Source organism: Pteronotus mesoamericanus, unplaced genomic scaffold (genome assembly GCF_021234165.1).
Source record: "Pteronotus mesoamericanus isolate MK-2021 breed Mesoamerican mustached bat unplaced genomic scaffold, CSHL_Meso_final contig_20, whole genome shotgun sequence".
Lineage (NCBI taxonomy): Eukaryota > Metazoa > Chordata > Mammalia > Chiroptera > Mormoopidae > Pteronotus > Pteronotus mesoamericanus.
The window spans coordinates 53,730,490-53,749,581 of record NW_026555085.1 but is presented as its reverse complement, the minus strand read 5'-3'; the positions used below and the strand labels follow the sequence as shown (position 1 = coordinate 53,749,581).

The 19,092-nt window shown below is 40.4% G+C and overlaps 1 protein-coding gene across 1 annotated transcript in view; it reads right to left on the bottom strand.

Moving 5' to 3' along the window:
- KLHL32 (kelch like family member 32) overlaps positions 1–19,092 on the bottom strand; it is a 182,670-nt gene that overhangs the window by 20,972 nt on the left and 142,606 nt on the right. The window contains exon 7 of the mRNA XM_054569737.1: positions 7,504–8,230. Within this exon, the coding sequence (XP_054425712.1) occupies positions 7,504–8,230 (727 nt within the window). The remainder of the gene's footprint in view (positions 1–7,503; positions 8,231–19,092) is intronic.

Genomic DNA, 19,092 nt, shown 5'->3' with positions numbered 1-19,092 from the left:
AATAACAGTCTCTATATGTTTTAATTTCTCCTAGACTGGAGTACCCTTGCCTGCAGCAGTATTCCTGGCTTTGAAAGTCATCAAGCTGATTTGTCTGCTCTGGGTTATGATGCCACATGCTGCTACCCTGTCCCTTGCAATCAAAGGCTTGCAAAGATAGATTCCATGCCATCGAGTATATTTTATAGATTGGCAGTTTTGATCTCCCTCCCCCACCCCGGGGGGGATAATCTGCATCTTAACAGCTTTCTATAGATACATCTGTCATTAAATATGCCATTTTGTATCAGCATCCATTTTGAAAGCCAAGTTTTCCCTAACTTTGAAATGCCACAGTCAAAGTTAAGACTTTCAGCCAAAATTGAAAATGGACAACCTTGTCTTATACGTTTGCACTGTGACTTAAAGATATATTGCAGGTTCCCCCAAAGTCAAATAAGTCTTTAAAAACTGCCAGAAGGAATGAAAAGTTACCACCATGCTACCAGCAGTGAGCAATGCTTTCTATCATCAAGACAAGAGCAAAGCATTTTTCTTAAGCTTCCCTGTTCAACTCCCCACAAATGTTGTGACAAATGGATGAATGCATGCAGGAGAGCGGATGACAGGTGACTGCCAAACAAGCAGTGTTTGTCTCCACTACTGAGAATACACCGACTCCCCAAACTCACTCTGTTCAAGAGCAACAACTGGTCAATGCAGACTGTGTCTATAAAAAACAACTTTCAATACATGATGATCAGGGTAGGTCAAGCCTAGGAGCCCCTGCTAAAGTTTTTTTCAAGGACAGAAAATATCTCTGTTGATGAAGTCCTACACTAGCAGAGTACTAGTACCCTTGCAGGGCAAGCAAGATGCAAAGAACTGAATGCGCCCCCGCTCTCAGGGAAGATGCTCCGGGCTGGAATCCTGCTACCCAGTTCAGGGTGTGGGAAAAGTCTCAGGGTCTCTACAAGTGCCCTGGAGGCCTGCAGTGCTCAGCTGCACGCTGGTGGGGGTCTGGGGTTCCAGGGAGGAGTTTCTGGACAGGCTGCGGCATCAGCAGGCTCCTTTATGACTCTATCCTTGGGAGAATCATATAATGCAGCCAAACTTAGGTAGGTTCCTTATAATCAACATGGAGACGATGAAATCTCTCTCGTTGATTTTAGATGAACTATATAGTGTGTGGTACAGAGGCAATCAACAAAGGGAAGTTTATGACAATACTGTACTCATTTATGGAAATTTCTTACCTTTTCCATAAAAGGTATAAATGAGTATGTATGGAATATTGAAGAAATAACTAAGTGTGTAATAATTAATAATGAATGAATTCTATAGTCTGAAATAGATTTCTTATAACTCTTTTTTTCTAATAACCAGAATTATTGACTAGCTTATTAGGATATCAAGAAGTAACATGCTAGGGCCGCTGGTTGCTACCCTAAAGCACCAAAGAATATTTTAATCTTAGTGGACACTCCAGTTCACAGGGAACTTTTAAGTGGACACATCAGGTGATCAAGCTCCCAGCCTCTACCAGCTGGGTGGCTTCGTCACGTAGGAGCTGCCCCCAGGCGCAGCGACAGTCCCTCTCCTGTGCTCACTCGCTCAACACACCTGGGTCTCCGCAAGCCTTACGCCCTTGGCACTCACCTACATGGGATCCCAGCATGCGGAACTCCTTCCAGTGGTATCCCCTGAGGCATTCTTGCCTAAAACCCTTCCAACATGATTGAATCCAAGACTTTGCCTTCTCCAGTTCCTTGCTCAGCAAAGCCAAAAAGTAGGACAGAGATTTGCAAACTGAGTCGCCACACTTCTGTGATTTCCAGCCTTAAGGACGGGCTCTGACACTTTGTCTCTTTTTAACACGTGAGTTTCCTCTGTTTTCTCTCAGGGGCTTCTGCCACGGCCTCTCCCTCAGGCACTCTACCCAGTCCGGGCACTGCCTGACCTCCACCTCCACCAGCAACCTGTCTCTCGCTTGCCTCTGGGGCGAAGGCACCTCCTCAGACTCCCGCCCCCTACCTGTGCGATTACCCGCCTCCAGCGCTGTCTCCTGTCCTCCAGGCTTGGAGCTTGAGGGGTCTCTCCTCCTGCCCCAGACTGAATCCCTCCCAAACCCCTCCTGCCTGTCCGGGACCCTGTGTCTGTCGGTACTGTATCCCCCGGACTTAGCACCATTCCTGGTACCTGGGAGGTGCTCTCAGCATTTACCCACCAAGGATGTCCCCTTCCCTTCATCTCCCATTTCACCCTCTTTTCCCTTATCAATACATTTGCTCAATGCACTTGCATCCTTAAAATGAAGCAATTCCCTCCCTTGACCCTGGATTTCCTCCTCTGGCTACTCTCTTTTCTCGGCCACACTTCCTTCTTTTTCTTTACTTCCTACCCTCTTTTTTTCTCCCTAAAGCCAACATGCTATTTATCAATATATAATGAGAAAATACGCTGCCACATGGACTGAAGCATGTGTGTGCTTAGAAGCAGCGCATTCCCTCCCTGCAGGCATGAGCCTGACGATCAGGAGGCTGCGCTCAGATCCGGGCCGTGAAGCTGAGAGGATATCCCAGCCTCTTGCAAATGCAGCCCGCACCTGCAGTCTTCACGCCTCTCTTTCCACTCACACCTTCAGTCCCCGCATTCTGACTTCCACCTGTTCCATTCCCCGGAAATGGCTTTCACTGAAATTACCAAGTAACAGTTCGTGATTGAAAAAATATAGAGGAAAGGTTCCAGGGGTGTCCAACCTTTTGGCATCTCTGGGCCACACTGAAAGAAGGAGAGTTGTCTTGGGCCACACATTAAATACACTGCGACACATAATCACACAAAAAATCTCCTGATGGTTTAGGTGAATTTACGATTTTGTGTGGGGCCGCACTCAGAGCCGTCCTGGGCCGCATGTGGTCCCCGTGCGGCAGCCTGGACCCCGCCGTTAGACCTTGGCTTTCCTGTAGTACTGGACGCCTCTCGCCGCGCCCTTCAGCTGTGGCTTTGCTTCTGTGGCATTCCTCCTCCTCTGGCCCTGCCATGCCACGTGCTCAGGCTCCTCCTCAGTGCCCCCTCCTCCGCGTCCTCCTCTGTGGTGTTTCCCAACCTTCTGCCTTCGACCCCTTTCCAGACCATCTCTTGCCCATCTGCCTCCTCACACTCTCCACCGCCTCACAGGAGTTGCTCACTGGATTTGCCGTGAGAACCTCCTCACTTACCTTTGCTCTGAGAAACAGAGCAGGCAGGGTCTGTGTCTGAGGGGCGGGGAGTTTGAGGAAAGTGAGGACACTGGTGGTCAGCGGGGAGAGAGGTCTTGGGGAGCTGAGTGTGCGGCCGCAGCAGCCCTCCTGTCAACTGGCCTCTCCCCCCAGGGCTCAGCGGCCCAGGCACAGACACAGGCAGGGGGACCACAGGCGTGTCCAACACTGTGCGCATAGTAGAGGGCAAGAGTTATTGAAATGATTGGACCATGGATCCCAAGCAAAAGCATGGGAGGGTTAGTTGGTAAGTAGGAAGTAGCCAATGGACCAGAAGCCGGGTTAGGCTAAAGGTGCTACAAACGTTTTTAAAATCTCCTGCATCCTTTGCACTAATTGCTCCCTGCTTTGTACTATTTCTGTACCCAGGAAACGCTTCCATCGTCACACAGCATGTGCTGTACTGTAATTATCTGTTTAAGAGTCTGTTCCCTTTACTACACCAAGAACCCCAGCGTAAGACCTATGTCTTACCCCACTCCATCCCTCTAGCACTAGCCGGGAACAACACTTCATGAACTTGGGAATCTCGCTCAGCATCTCCCGGTTGGTAAGAAGTGGAGCAAGTTTCATGTATATGTGACTTAGTCTGTGACCACAATTCAACCTTTGCCATGTCCCCTGTTGGTTCCCAATATTTTGTATATCATTTTAAAGAGGTAAGTACCGTATTTTGCACAGATAAAGCTAAAGCAATGGCATTTAAAAACATTAATGAAATTTTACATTGTTCTAATTTTAATGAATATTAGAAAAGCCAACATCCCTTTAGAAGGTTTGAATAAATTAAAGTTACTTAAAATAGGGCAATGCAAGCTTCATCTAAATTTAATCAAGACAAAAATAAACATATCTTCTAGGGAGTTAGAGCAGCTTTAACAAATGTTCTTTCATTAATGAAATATCTGCAAAAATCTTTGATTGTCAGCTCCTAGAGGGCAGGGAGGATGTTTGCAGAATTAATCTTATTTCTCTGTGAACCAGCACGAGACTTACTAAGAATGCAGCATTCACCAAAGAATCAAGAAAGCACTAAATGCTGCTTTGGGGTAAATGCAGTGACGTTTCTCTTATGTTTATAGTTTTAAAGCACTAATTTTGTGGTTAGCTTCCCATTATCCTGCTGCTTTTTGACAAAAGTGAAAAGGTAAGTTGTTCTGCAAGATACACTCAGGATTAATTTTCATTCACAGAAAAAGGATCTTTGTAGTACTTCACAAACACTACCTTACAAAAGAGAGCATACCTTTTAAAGCACAACTGGAGGATGTTTAATGCTTATTCTATCTCGTTATTGTGAATTTCAAGTAGAAACGATGTGGATCATTTGTGAATTGGGTCACAATGTCAAATACCACAGGAGCCTGTAAAATATGACTTTCACTAATATCCTAAATCAAATGCTAGTGGGCACATCCGTACAGCCCGATTTTCTGAATTCATCTCTGCTTGTCTCATTTTAAAAACCATGGAAAGGTTTTCAAGGTGTCCTGACCCCAAAATGGCCAGAGCAAGGGAAGAGGGTTTGTGGAGAGATTGAGCACACTGGAAATTATGAGTCTCTAAAGGAACATTCATTCTGTGCTCTGCAGCACAAAAAATGAGGCCTAAAATCCACATTCTATAATCCTTACTTCCTCTACCTCAGGCAAAGCTTGCAAAAATACCAGAAGAATGCCAATGACCCAATCCCCCATCAATTAAATTGTAAATACTTGATTATTTGGCAAAGGATAAGGAATAGCCTCAAACAGTTTCATCTGCTCCAATAAATCAGAGTTACACTTCAAAATCAGTGATAGTCAGGGTGAAATATACTTGTGTTTTTTTTAAGGGGCCATTAGCAAATCTAGTCACCCCTTCCTATCCATGGTTAGATTCACAATTGATTTATTATAAGCCAGGCTTAAGGAAAGAGGCGGACGACTGAAGGTATTAGCAGTGTCACTGGTGGTTTCCTCCTCTTTCCAATTGAAGGTATTGTACTGTGCACAGGGAGGGTAGCTTTTCATCTCAAGTACACAGGAGGGAGAAACAAACCTGAGGAAATAGTGATTGTTTCCATTAAGTATGGTTAACACATGCAGCATACATTAGTGCAGAAGAAGAACAAAGACAATGTATTTCCTTTCACAGTAGGGAGAAAACAAAGTGATATAGCAATAAGATCTGTAATAAGTTGATACATTTACTAAAATGGAAGAGGAAATATGGAGGCCACACTGAAAGGGAAGTCTGCTTGGTACCAGAATGATAGATCTAGCCAGTTTAAGATAAGCTTCCGTGCTTTCTCAAGGCCTCGCTAAAGAAGGTATTAAGTAGTCGTATTTTTAAGACTATGTAAGGGAAACACCAGCAGTTTTTAAAAATCGAGTTTTATAGCCAAAAAATAAGAAATATTTATGAGAATTTCATACAACATTTAGAAAATGTTGGTAGTGTAAGAATGTAGTACATTAATGATGTATGAAAACCAAGTGAGTCAATGGAAGGAATATACACTGGAAGAAAATATGAATTGCATTGAGTTCACAAATCCATCATTGTTTTGTTATCCAAGTCAAGTAGAGATCTGTTCCTTCTATTAGCAAAGACTTATTTTTAGTCAGATTTGAAGTTTTTTCAGCAAAACTAAAGGGATATAGTCCTGGTGATTATTTTCTTAACTATTGAAATAGAAGAGAATAAGTCACCAGATGAAGTTTCATTTAAATATACCTATATAAACCAACATATACACTTACATCTAATGCTTTACTTGGCATATGGGATCAGTAATGGTTGGGTCCCCTTCCTTAGTCTTAATCCCAGCCTCAGTCATTCAAGCACTTAAGGCCTCACATGAGCTTGGGTCTTCAATGAAAATCAATAAATTGCCAATAATTGAAGTACTACCCAGAAAAAGGAAGACTGTGGCTTTCTCCCTGGTTACTGAGGACAGCAGAAGGGTAAAATGAGCAGAGTGCAAACAAATTGGGTTTAAATGCAAGGGAGGATGTTGTTGGAGCAGAAGTTACACTACTAGGGAAGATTGCTGAAGGAAGCTGGGAAGCCTTCCCAGGTGTACTTAAAAGTGACTGCTTCTTCTATGTACAGGCATCTGAGTTACTCTTAGTACAGCAGGTCCTCAAATAATGTCATTTTGTTAGAATGTTAATGACATGTTTATGTCAATTAGCCTGTGGTAAAATCGTTTTCCTTATACATCATTTTGCTTAAAGTCACAGAAAATATAGATGATGTTAATTGAGGGCATACAGCATTTATCTGATTCTATTCTTTGTCCTTGATGTGGAAATTCAACAAGTTTTATTTGAGTCACAAAATCAGTATCTTCCAACTAAGAGAAGATGCAGCTTTCTTCTCCAATAGGCAAACCTTTTTAAAGGAGAGCATTTTAGGTCTTTCCGATAATAAAACTGCACACACAGGTGGATGATGGGATGTTAATACATATGCCTCAGAGACTCGTCTGCACAAGTGAAAAGGGAGCCGCACGGGGTTTGAAGAAGCGCTTGGGGCTGGGTGAGACACAGCTGGCAGCAGGGCAGGGACTGCTGGAGCTCGGGCGAGGGGCACGCGGAGTTCCTTACACTAGTCTCTCTACTTTTTCTGTCATCAAAGGCTCCCCCGCCAAAAAAAAAAAAAAAATGATCAGGACGTCCATGATCAGGACGAACAGACGCCTTAGTAGGAAGGAAGGATTAGGATGGCATGAGTCACGACACAGATACACAAAATATTATTTTAGTCAATAGTTTAAATCCCTTCTATCAGTGCACAGCAATCCTCTTACCTGGATATACACCCATCGCTATACCTATTAAAATGGATTTACTGGGCTCTTATTTCACCTGCCTTGACTTTGATGAAGACTCCTTGTCAGGCAGCCCAGGGTAAAGGTAAAAGCAAAGAGCTGTGATAAACCACTGGCATGCAATACAATCCTTGAACATCAAAAGCCGACAACCTAACAACAGGTATGGCCAAAGAAGAGGTGTGATGGGCCGTTAATTTCCATCTTCAATTCCTACTCCACTCATCACTCAGGAAGTCACAGAAAGCTCAATTACTTTCCATTACATTGTTCTATATAGAGTAGGTGCTCAATAAATTAATGTTAATTAGCTAAAATGGCAGCCTTGGCTCATTCATTCATTCAGTTACTCATGGCCACACTACCAAAGCCTGCCTTTTAAATTTGTCTCACGAATTTAAAATGATGGGGTTTTTTTGGATAAATCCAACACAAGGCATTTTCTACCTGATATCCAAAGCAGACCATCCGCCACAGAGCCGGCGTGACACGAAAGGGATCGGTCAAAGGACTGCACAAAAGTCCATTTGTTCTTCTTGGGGCAATACCGCTCAACTGTAGGCAGAACCTGGCGCAGTTCATTTCTGCCCCCCACTGCGTAGAGGTATTCATCCATGGCGCCCAGCACAAAATGCTCCCGGCAGTTTTTCATCGGTGCTATCTCTGCCCAGGAATTACTGCGGGGGTCGTAGCGACAGGCAGTCCTCACAGCACATGTCCGGCCGCTGGCATGCTCCACTTCGCCTCCTGCCACAAACAGGAAGTCCCCCATGACTGCCACACAGTGGTGGCTCCTGCCTATGGGCATGGGGGCCAGCTCACTCCAGTTGGCAATGGCAGCGATGAGAGCGTTCTCCTGATCCACAGGATTGAAGTAGCGAAGTTCCCTGACTTTACAGACCTCACGCTTTTTCCCACCGATGATATACAGAGTATCTGACTGGAACCTGGGTTTGGTCCTGCGAGTCTGCCACACGGGCTGTGCGTAGATGCTCTGGTGGTACTCCAGGGCCTCGTTGACAAGAGCTGTTGCAGTCTCGCTTGCCTGGACGAGAGGGTGGGACAGGGCAACTGTGTGGAGAGTGTCCACATCCATCAGGCCGAAGCGGATGTACTGCAGAAGCTCGTCCATGTGCTGGTAATGGCAGTTGTGCTCCAACCACCTCACGGCTAGCTGAAACAGAGGGAGGCGAGATGAGAGGACAATGCAACGGGAAGGAGGAGAGCCTGCGCCACGGCAAGTAGGCAGGTCACTGCGTATTCTTTCAGACACTTAATAAAGCACTTCTTTTCTTACAAATCATACTTGGATACCTGTTGAGGGTGTTTTTTCCTTCACCAGCGAAAAAGATTTTAGAAAAAGAACATAAAAGAACTCAAGACATTGTTGTAGGTGTTAGAAGCAATGTTGAGCAACAATAATGGGGACCTTAAGGTGTCACTTAGAGTGAACAATAATCGCTTTTCGAAGGACAAAAATACTGTTGTGAAACAGCCTGTTTTTTCCCTTAGGCTTCATGCATAAGAGGCCTGGCACGCCCTACCCCCAGGAAACGTCAAAGGTAAGCGGTGTCATCACAGCTCAAGCAAAGTGTCAACCCCTGAGTCAAGGTGCTGTATCAATACAAGTAACGTAAGAAAATATGTGATCATCTGAGACCACAGGGTGTACTTGAGAGAAAATCAATATGACACTAGTAGAATGATTTAGAAAGGAAAAGGACTTTTTTCCCTTGCCCGTTTGGTAGGTATATCAGTCAGGAAGCACAAGAAGAAAAAGAAAGATTGCAATCTATCAATTTAATTTTTTTCTCAATTAGTTTTCATCTTCCAGACAGTTGTTATGTGCCCACATAAGACACTGACAATTTGTTAGAGCCTTTTTCGCAGAAAAGAGGATATAAACAAGATTATCTTTGTACTATGAATAAAATAGCAGACTGTAATCCAAACCTTTTTGTTTAGGTCTAGATCTCTTTCAGGAAGAAAAGGAATAACAACTTCTGTCTACAGATAAAGAGAATTTCTTAGACAAAAGTAGACGCACTAAGTTGTAAATAACAAAACTGAACAATTTTAAAATATCATCAACAAAAAAACTCATTCATGTTTTGGAAAACCTGAAATGACTTAACTAATGTGACTTAATATTTAAGTTTGGCAAACTGGCCTACACTAGCATAAAGAAGTATATCTAGTAAATATTTCAGGTCAATATATTTGATACGAACCATTCTTAGCAGTACCTATATTAAACTGCATCTCCTCGCAATATAAATGCGGATTTGAATAAATGGCATGAAAAAGGAAAGTAATGAATTAGAACACCAAATAATTTTATTTTATTTTATTTTGCTTACTTTCTGTCCTGGGGAAAAGAAAGAATCACTAAGCCCTGTGAAGCACGAGATGATTCAGACTTTCAGAGTTTCTGTATCCATTTGACAAATAGCTCCAAAGGCAACACATATTTAGGGCTTATCGTTTCAGCTTTCTGAATGAAGAAACGGTAGGAAATGAATCCACTTCCAATACACACTGAATCGCATCTTTTAATGAATTACACGGTTTGGAGAAGTGACAGGAAAGCGTCACCAGGTACAGGTAGCCAGCCACTGACAAGGGGGCAGACGTGGAGGGCAGATGAGTGACGCTCCCTAGCTTTTGGTCTAGAAACTGGCATTTTTAATTTAAATAGTTAGAAACCTCATGAAAAATATATCTGGGTATGGTAACACTGGCAATAATCAAAGAGGCTGCAGAAGAAAAATGTCACTCATCAATGCCCAGTTCTCTGCCACAAGTGGAGAATTCTCAGAGGCAACATCCTGGTTTTTCTCCACAACATTTTAGAAGGATCAGGGGATGGGGTTCCAACCATTTCCCTGGGAAGATAATTCAACAACTTAATACGTGGTTTTCCATTCTTTGCCCACAGACCTTTCAGAAGTTGTTGGGGATACAGTCATCCCACTCAAGGTAATTTCTCAGGCACCAGGTAAAAGTTTCTAAAATTAATCTTTAATAGTGCTCCTAATGTAACAGACTAATTCCAGCTGATATGCTTTGCTTTATAACAAATTTCTTACATCCTAATGTTTCTGCATCTTTCATATGGATACTACAGGAAACGGCACTGGAGAAGCATTAGATAAATATCCATGTCTCCATAGACTCTTTTTATAGCATAGTGCTGCCCATCTAATTATTTTTCTCTTTCCTCATAAATCAGTTCTCCCTACACCATAATCAATCTTCGAGCCCATCTCTTAACACTCTCCAGTTTATCTTGATCTGTCTAGCAAACAGTGTCACTTACTGTGTGAGAGGCACACCAGCCACAACTAGGCTTGGCCGCCTTTAAGAAAATCTCTAACAAGTCAAATCGGTAGTGGGAAAGTGACCACCGCCATCTATCACTGATTAAATCCCGGCTTTCTGTCAACTGTCTCCCCACGTCACATGTACACGTGTACCAAGATGCGTTCATGTTCGAATTCCTCAAATACTACATATTACAGTATACTTTGTGCACACACATTTAGTTTGCACTTTCTGGGATGATTTTTTAATCTTATTTCTTGCCCATATTTCTAACTTCTCAGGCTTCATATAAATTTTCATACTTCATCCTTTTTTATATATATTTTCACACAAGTCATTCATACTTGGGTTTCTCTTTTCTCCACATCAAAGGTAAATATGATTTACAATGAACTACTTATTCTGCCGCCAGCTTCAAACCAATCTCACCTGGACACAGTGTTCTTTATAAATTTAAGTCCAGTGCTTCTCAAACCTAAAATCTGCATGAATTACCTGGGGTTTCTGGTCCAAATGCAGGCTCTGACTCAAGAGGCAGGGGGAGGAGACTGGCGGTCTGCATTTCCAACGGTCTCCCAGGGGAGGCACATGCTGCGGGGCCACAAACCGCGCTGAACTGGAAGGTTTTAGACAGTTTCCCTCCCATTCATGAAACAGTAAATGGCTGCTTTATTAGAGTAAATTGTACGTTATTTCAAATTTAAGAAGCCTTACATCAAATTAAGTCTAAGTAGGATGCTTTAGTAAAGATAAAAGATACTTGTAGCTTAATACTATGGGTAAGACAGCATATTTCCTATATAATAAGATATGGGTAAGATCTTACTATAGGTAAGACAGTGTATTTTGAGGCCTACGTTCATTAAGGTCTATAAATCGACAGCTGATTATGATAGCATAAAGTAAATTATATAAACATGCTGTGCAGTTTTGCTTTTGCAATAATAGATAAATAAATGTAATAGTGTTATTGCACTGTTCTCACTTTCATGAAAGTGTAAAAGAGAAAAAAAACTAAAACCATAAATAACTCTTATTTATCTAAATCATGAAAGAACAGGCAAAAGAATTTAAACAATGGGCCACCTCAAAATCACTTCTCCATCATGAGCTACGCCATAGCACTCACTATTCCCTGCCACACTGAATTACAGGCAACGTGGTGGAGGGTGCCCTGGAGCCGAATCAAGGGGTACAGAGGCTACCGTAAGGAGAAGGCTGATTCATCATTGGGACATCTTAGAACCCAGACCACAGTTAGCTTTGCAGCATGTACTATTTTGACACTTATGTTTAAAAGTGGTTATTTTGGGAACCAGTGGCTTTTAATGACACTACACAGAGAAACTGTAACTTGGGGAAGGCTCAAATCCTATTCTACCTAAATTCTAGCATGCTGACATCCTCATCACCCCTCATCAGTCCCTGGCATCTATTAATTGGGAGGGAACGGAGCATACAGTGAAAGCCTTATGCCCCGCTTTTTGGTGACAAAGCCAGCAAGAGTGGAAAAGAAACCAGGGATTCAGTCAGGGAGGATACAACAAAGAGTACTTAGGAAACACGGCCATTAGGCAGGATGTTTCCTAAATCATCTGAAATGCGAGGGACTGTCATGTCAAAGGACTACACGGTAACTCCCAAGCACCCGGCCTGACCCAGTCTGGTTCATCTTACCCTGGTGGAAACTGTTACTTCCTAAAAAAAAAGCATTTGCTGCAGCTTATTCCAGCAATATGTCATTCAAGGATCCTTGATAAGAATGGCAGCTGGCACGCAGTAGGCTATAAACATTGGTTGAACAAATGGAAAATTTTTTACAAACATCTTAGGCCGTTTCTTGTATTTCTTTTGAACAAACAATATTAATTCTTATGTATTTTTATTTATGTATCGCAGGCTTCAGTTTCCTATTTTATCATCTCACCTTTATAGCTTCCCTATATAAACCCCTTAGAAGCTCTGAGAACTCCACACGGTGGCATGCAGTGTACTGGACTTATTTAAATAAGGCCCATGTTTTACTCCCTGAAATAATTGGTGCTAGCCACCTTTACTTGAAATGCTCAGCAATGCACTGAACACTATAGTCTTTTAAAGCCTTCAAATAAATAATAAAGTACTAATAAATAATAAAGGGCAAGAAGAAACTTTAGATTACATTTGGTTCAGGCTTTTCAGTCTCATGAATGGAAATCAAATCCAGATAAGTTATCTGACTTTCTCCAAGTCAGGCAGCAAATAAGTGGAAAAGCTGGAACTAGAACCCCAGTTTTTAAATGATATAATGTGTTTTTCTATTATATAGCATCATTATTGTTTTTCCATCAATAATAACTTCAAGGTAAAATCCAGGAAAATGCACTCAAGTCCAAACATAATTTCCGTATTCTCCAAATTAGAAAAATAAAGTGTGTTTTTTAAAATACAGTGGTAGTATTTTTAACAAGTCTCATTTATAGATTACTTCTATGTAAAAGGCAGGTATTTAATGGTACCAATTAAAGAAGAAGTATATAGAGGAAAGGGTATCCTTTGAGTCTTGAATTCCTGTTTCACTTTTTGGGGGAATATATACAAGGTCTGTCTGGAAAAAGTCCAGCCATTGTTAATATAATGAGAACTGTTTGCGTGGCATCAATGTGACCAGGCAGCCAAGGAGAGAGGACTGGAATGCACACGCGTGAACAATGACGACTTCACTGCACTAGTCAGTGGGGGCAGTGGGTGCTGTTGAATGAGCATGTGTGCTCTACGGCCGTCACACTCAAGTAACTGAGCAAATAAAGCAATGAATCGGTATCAAATTTTGCATTAAGCTCGAACATTCTTCCACAGAAACTATCCAGATGATTCAGAAGGCCGCAGCTATGGGCAAATGGTGAGTGGCAGCTTCATCACAACAATGTGCCCACTCATGCATCACATCTGCATAGTTTTTTGGCAAAATATCAAATCAACCAGGTGGCTCAGCCCACTTACAGCCCAGATTTAGCATCCTGTGACTTCTGGCTTTACCCAAAACTAAAATCATCTCTAAAAGGGGAAATTCTTTACTAATATTCCTAGGCTGTTTCTCTTATTTCTTACATTCAGACTTGATGAGATTCAGGAAAATACAATGGGGCAGCTGATGGCGATTGGGAGAACTGTGTGAGGTCCCAAGGTGCCTATTCTGAAGGGGACTGAGATGCCATTGTCTTATGTACAATGTTTCTTGTATCTTGTATCTTCTTCAATAAATGTCACTATTTTTCATATAACATGGTTGGATACTTTACGGACAGACCTCATATTTTAATTTTAGGTCATTTATTGTTAACAAAACCTAGCTTAAAAATATGTGAAAAAATAAAGTCCCTTCCTTTTAGTTTTCTCAGTGTATCCCCACTGACTGCTATTCTATAGAATAGAATATATAATATATACAAATTCCTAAATACAAGAATATATCATCTTGGAATCTATAAATTTTATTCTAATTCAAATAAGAAATGTAACTTACTCATATATGTACAGGTAATTCAGAAATATATCAATTATTTAAACAAATGTTACCTAGCATCATGAATTCCCAAGTTGTGATCCAAATAAATCCCTTTACTGTTCATGCTTGAACACACTCAGATAGAAGCTGCTGCTTTAAACTCTAAAATTCCTGATTATTAGAAAAGTTGTTTCAAAGTCTAACCCCGCTTTTATATGTCTACATGCACGTGTACTACCCCACTTGACCCCAAAGCAAGGATGAAATGAGAAATCTTACACACATAGATTTCCTGGAAAATATATGAATTATGAAGTCATCCCAAGTTTAAGAATACACATCCATACACTACTGCACAAGAGTGCCTTTGTATCTGGCAAATACAGTTGATCCTTGAACAGCTCAAGTTTGAACTACACAGGTTCACTTATACAAGGATAGATATTTTTCAATAAATCTGCAGTGGGCCTTTAGAATCCCCGGGTTTGGCATCCCCAGACTGAACCAACCTGGGATTGAAAAGAGTATTTCTCATCCACGTTTGGGAATCCATGGATGTGAAGGGCTGGCTGTATACATTGTTCTATGCCATTTTATGTGAGGGACTTGAGCATCTGTGGATTTTGGTAACCTCAGGAGTACCTGGAACCAAGCCCCCATGGATACTGAGGGAAGACTGTAGGTAAGTTTTTGGGGAATCAAAAGTTATATGTGGGTTTTCAACTACATGGAAAGTTGGTGCCACTAACCCCTGCAATGTTCAAGGGTTGACTGTATATATGTCTGTGTGTGTGTTATAAATATATGTAAATATATAAATAAATGCCTGTAATCGAAGCAGTTCTCACCAGGTGACTGATCGAATCTTTTTAACCAACACTCTACAAAAGATGAAGCCCTTACAACATCATCTGAAAGCAGTAACTGTTTCATAGAACTCATCAGCCAGAGCTGAGAAAGCAAAGACTGGTATTTGGCCCACAGCCTTACTCTGCTTCTTGGCCAGGGGCAGTTATAATTATTCTCCTACTTCAACTTGGTTGCAGATAGCTTTGCCGTTGGGGCACACGGAGCCCTCCCTTTTGCAGAGCCTACAGTATGAAGACACAAGTGTCTGTATCCTTGTCAGTCCTGTCATGCCACTGGGATAAACCAGGACACCAGTCTCCCCTCAATGCCCAAAAGGCAGCATCAATTCTGGAATTCCACAAATCCAGAAAGGGATAAAGGAAGGGCACAGGAGCAAACCAACAAGAAGATGACATTCTGGAACCCCCACCGAAGACCTGGGCATGGTAAAGAGCTTCTGGGCAACAAGCACTGGTAAGGAGGCCACAGGAGCATGTCTTACTAGGATAAATGACAATGCAGAGACAGGATTTTTAAACAGTCTCAAGCACACTCTCCATCTTCTAATGTATGTCCTCCAAGGGAAGTTGCATTGACTATTACAGGCCACATTGATGCACGCTATTTTATATATTATTTTACAATGCCTTAAATTCTAATAAACATAAACATAAAACTTCAGCAATACACCATTTCACTATTACACACAATTTCTTCAGATGATGAATGTGGAAAGTTTCCCTAGTGTCAGTGAGTAGGTGCTGAGAATCTTGTCTCTTTACAGTGACTCACGCAAGGTCCAAATAGTGACGTGTTAAACCGGCATAATGACTGCTAGTAAGAGGAAAATTTCTATTAGTAAATAAATGCACCAGATCTCATGGTCATCTTCTATTCTTTGTGACCAAATGAAAACTTTCTGTTCAAAAAGATAACATTTTCAAAAAGACAACATTTCTATAAACTCCAAAAGTACCAGAAACTAGGGACTCGGGATCAGAGCATTTTCCTCTACCAGAACAAGGAAAATGTTACCATGGAGAAATATTAAAAATTATAACACTGTTCACTTGAGTGCTATAATTAAAATTGTGTCAACATTTTGCTTGTAAAACAGATTTTTCAAGGGAGGTTGCACATTAACCATTATAGCTGACTACAGACTTGTGTAGACACCTCGGCTATTTTTCCCTAAGAAATACATTTCAATAGAATCAAATATGATGAGGCCCCAGGTTCATATTCTGTCAGAAAAACGACCTGACAGATTTTAAAAAGAATTTGCAGCTTAGCAGATATGATAATAACATATGTTCTTTTATTGTTCATTTAAAACTTTGTAAAGTTGGGAGACAAACAAATGATTTTATTTTTATCTTTAGTATAAAATGTGTGCCTGATAATATTCTGGCTTCTCTTCAGATTGTATAAATCTTTTGCCTTTTGCTACAGATGTCCATAAAGAGGAAATAAACAGTTATGGCATTTTCTTAAGAGTAAAAAAAAAAAAAGACATGATGTATACAACTCACTTTCAGATGGCTCAGAAAAAACGTTCCCTCTGCTTCTCTATCTCTAGATATATATCTACTCTCCAAATATATATATATTATATATGTATATATATAAAATATCTATAGATAAGTAGAGACAGAGTACATATGATAAAGCAAATGAGGTTGTTTTAAAAATTGGCAAATCATATGGGTATTCCCTGTGCCACTTTTATTATTGCAACTTTTAAGCTTAAAATTATTTTTAAATAAAAGGTTTAAAGAACAAGAACATGTCCCTGATAATCATCTTTATATGTATTTTTAAAATGCATACTGCAGAGCACCAGGAGCATGAGACCTTGAGACCAAGGGAGACTCCTTCCCATAGATAAAGCCAAGCACAGAGGACTGGACACTCACGATGCAAACCGCCCCGAAGCCCGTCTCATTTAAGCGCCAGGCGTTTAGGAGGACAGATAAAAAGGGACCGGGGCTGTCCTTGGGTTCAGTCTTAAAACAAAAGAGGATACTTAACAGGTAAATTGTATATAAAGAAAATAAAGATAGGAAAAGAGATGAGTTTAGTATACTGTAATGCCCTGCCTACCTGAGAAAATAGGCCACCAATTTAAGCAGATCTCTGCAAAGTCAGTACACAGAACAGCATGAGTACGTGGCTGACATTGGACTGGCCACTTACTTACCTTCCCACCTGTAAAATAATGAGTTGATGAGAGAGTCTCTTCTATCTATAGGATATATATCATCTATGGATCTACCAAAAAGTGGTATTTTAAAGTTGAATCCTCCAAAATTCCTAAAAATGGGACAAGCAATCAAAATAATCAATGTGCCTAGTAACCAAGCTGTAGATTTCCACAGCAGCTTTTGTAAATGTCTTATCAGAAAACAAAGTGCTGTTTTTGGTCTATAATTGAGTACTCACCAGATATACAGACGTGTGTGTGCACATAAAAGGGACCCACTGCATAGAATCGGGGCACATCCTAGTCGTTTTCTCCCTAGGAACAACTCTGTTCAAATCATATTACCCCACTTAGTAGATACCATTTCTTATAAAAATAAAATAATCCCAAAGAACACATTTTAAATTTGCATGGGAACTGCTTCAAGGTACTATTTAGTTAGAATTGCAGAATGAAATTTGATATATAAATGCAAATATTTTTAAAACTATTCACATTAATTTTCTACCTCAGGATTCTCTTTATTTAAATATACAATCCCCATATTAGTATATACAAAGCTTTTTGGGTGGGAAGAATATCCCACAGGAAAATAAAGACGACTAACCACCTATGCCAACGATGTTGCAGGGAAAATGAAATCCATTATTGCTCTCCTCATGCTTGAGCAGAATACTAGAACAATTAGAAATAACTTCCTTTATTTGCCCTTTAATGGTATGATAATGCTTTCCAAACCAAAAGGTAATACTTATCCATCTAATCATTGATGGTGTCAGAGTGGTACTTGATGCTGGATAAAGACATGAAGCTTCTAAATACCATGTTAGTGTCTGCCATATTTATATATGAAGTCCTTCTGGATGAACAAGGATTTAACAGGTGGTCAGTGAGATATTAAGTTTATATTAGAATAACTCTGGAAAATGAGAGAAAACCAATTTGTTCATAGAAGAAAACCTTGTTGTATTCCATTGGCAATAGGGACAAAATTGACCCCACATGAATCACATACTTTCACATTATTTCCCAGTTATTTCATACAATGAGGACTCATTATCAGGGTGACGTGCCCAGGGAAATCCTGATGCTTTTCTCTACCACTAACTGGTACATGTCCAAGGAGGAGAATGTGACACAATGAAAATAAGGCAGGGCTTGTTGTTAAAAGATCTGTTTCTGCAACTTCAGGTGTTTGAGCAGTTAAAAAAACACCAACAACTTACTATCTGTTTTATCAACCCTAAAACAAGAATGGTATTAGTTAGCTCATGGGGTCTACTGAATACTGAATAAGGTAACATGAAAGTGCTCGGTAAACTATGACCTTTAGACAATATATGGAATTAATATAATGACAGTGTACCACCAAGAGATGGAGCTAATCCTCAATTCAATTACCCTTTTGAATTCATGATTAAGCCAGCATATTCTTATGTAATACTGATGTAGATTTTGAGAGATTACTGTAGTTAACAGAAACTTCCTACATAGTATTAAATACTTCACCTTATAAAGTGATAATAAAGTAATAATAAAAGTATGGCAGATAATCTGTTGCAGATTATAAACTAGCCCTCATGATGAGTCTATTTTCATAAACCAGTAATTTAAATCCTTTAGCTTTGTTCAATCCCAAGTCAGAGTAGCATAAATAAAGGAATGAATGAATGAAGACATAAAGACATAAGCCTACTTGCCTCTGCAAAACACTCAGTATATATTTGCTTTCTTTACTTGGCAGAGGTTCTCATTAAAAAGACTTGAATTTATGTCCATGAGTCCCATCGAATCTTGACTCAGTTAACTTAGTGTCAAGGGAAATATCTTTATAAACTATCTGCTTGAGAAAACTAAAATAATGACTGATGTCTGAGTTGATTAATTTTTGTTTTCTTGTTCTGGGAAAAATAACCATGGATCTTTTATTTTAGTTTTTTCACTTATCTATTTCTCAATTTTTAAATGAGTGTCTAATATGTGCAGTAATTACTTGATGAGAAAGAAGAGTCTAATCAGTACGCATGCATATTCTTACTTGCCATTCAATTCCAACTTCTATTAATATCATAATATTCAAGGCTTACTCTTGATCTTGACTATCTTAATGTACTCCTGTAAAATATACATATGGAATATGGGATTAGGGAAAGAAAATACCTGAAAGTTTAGA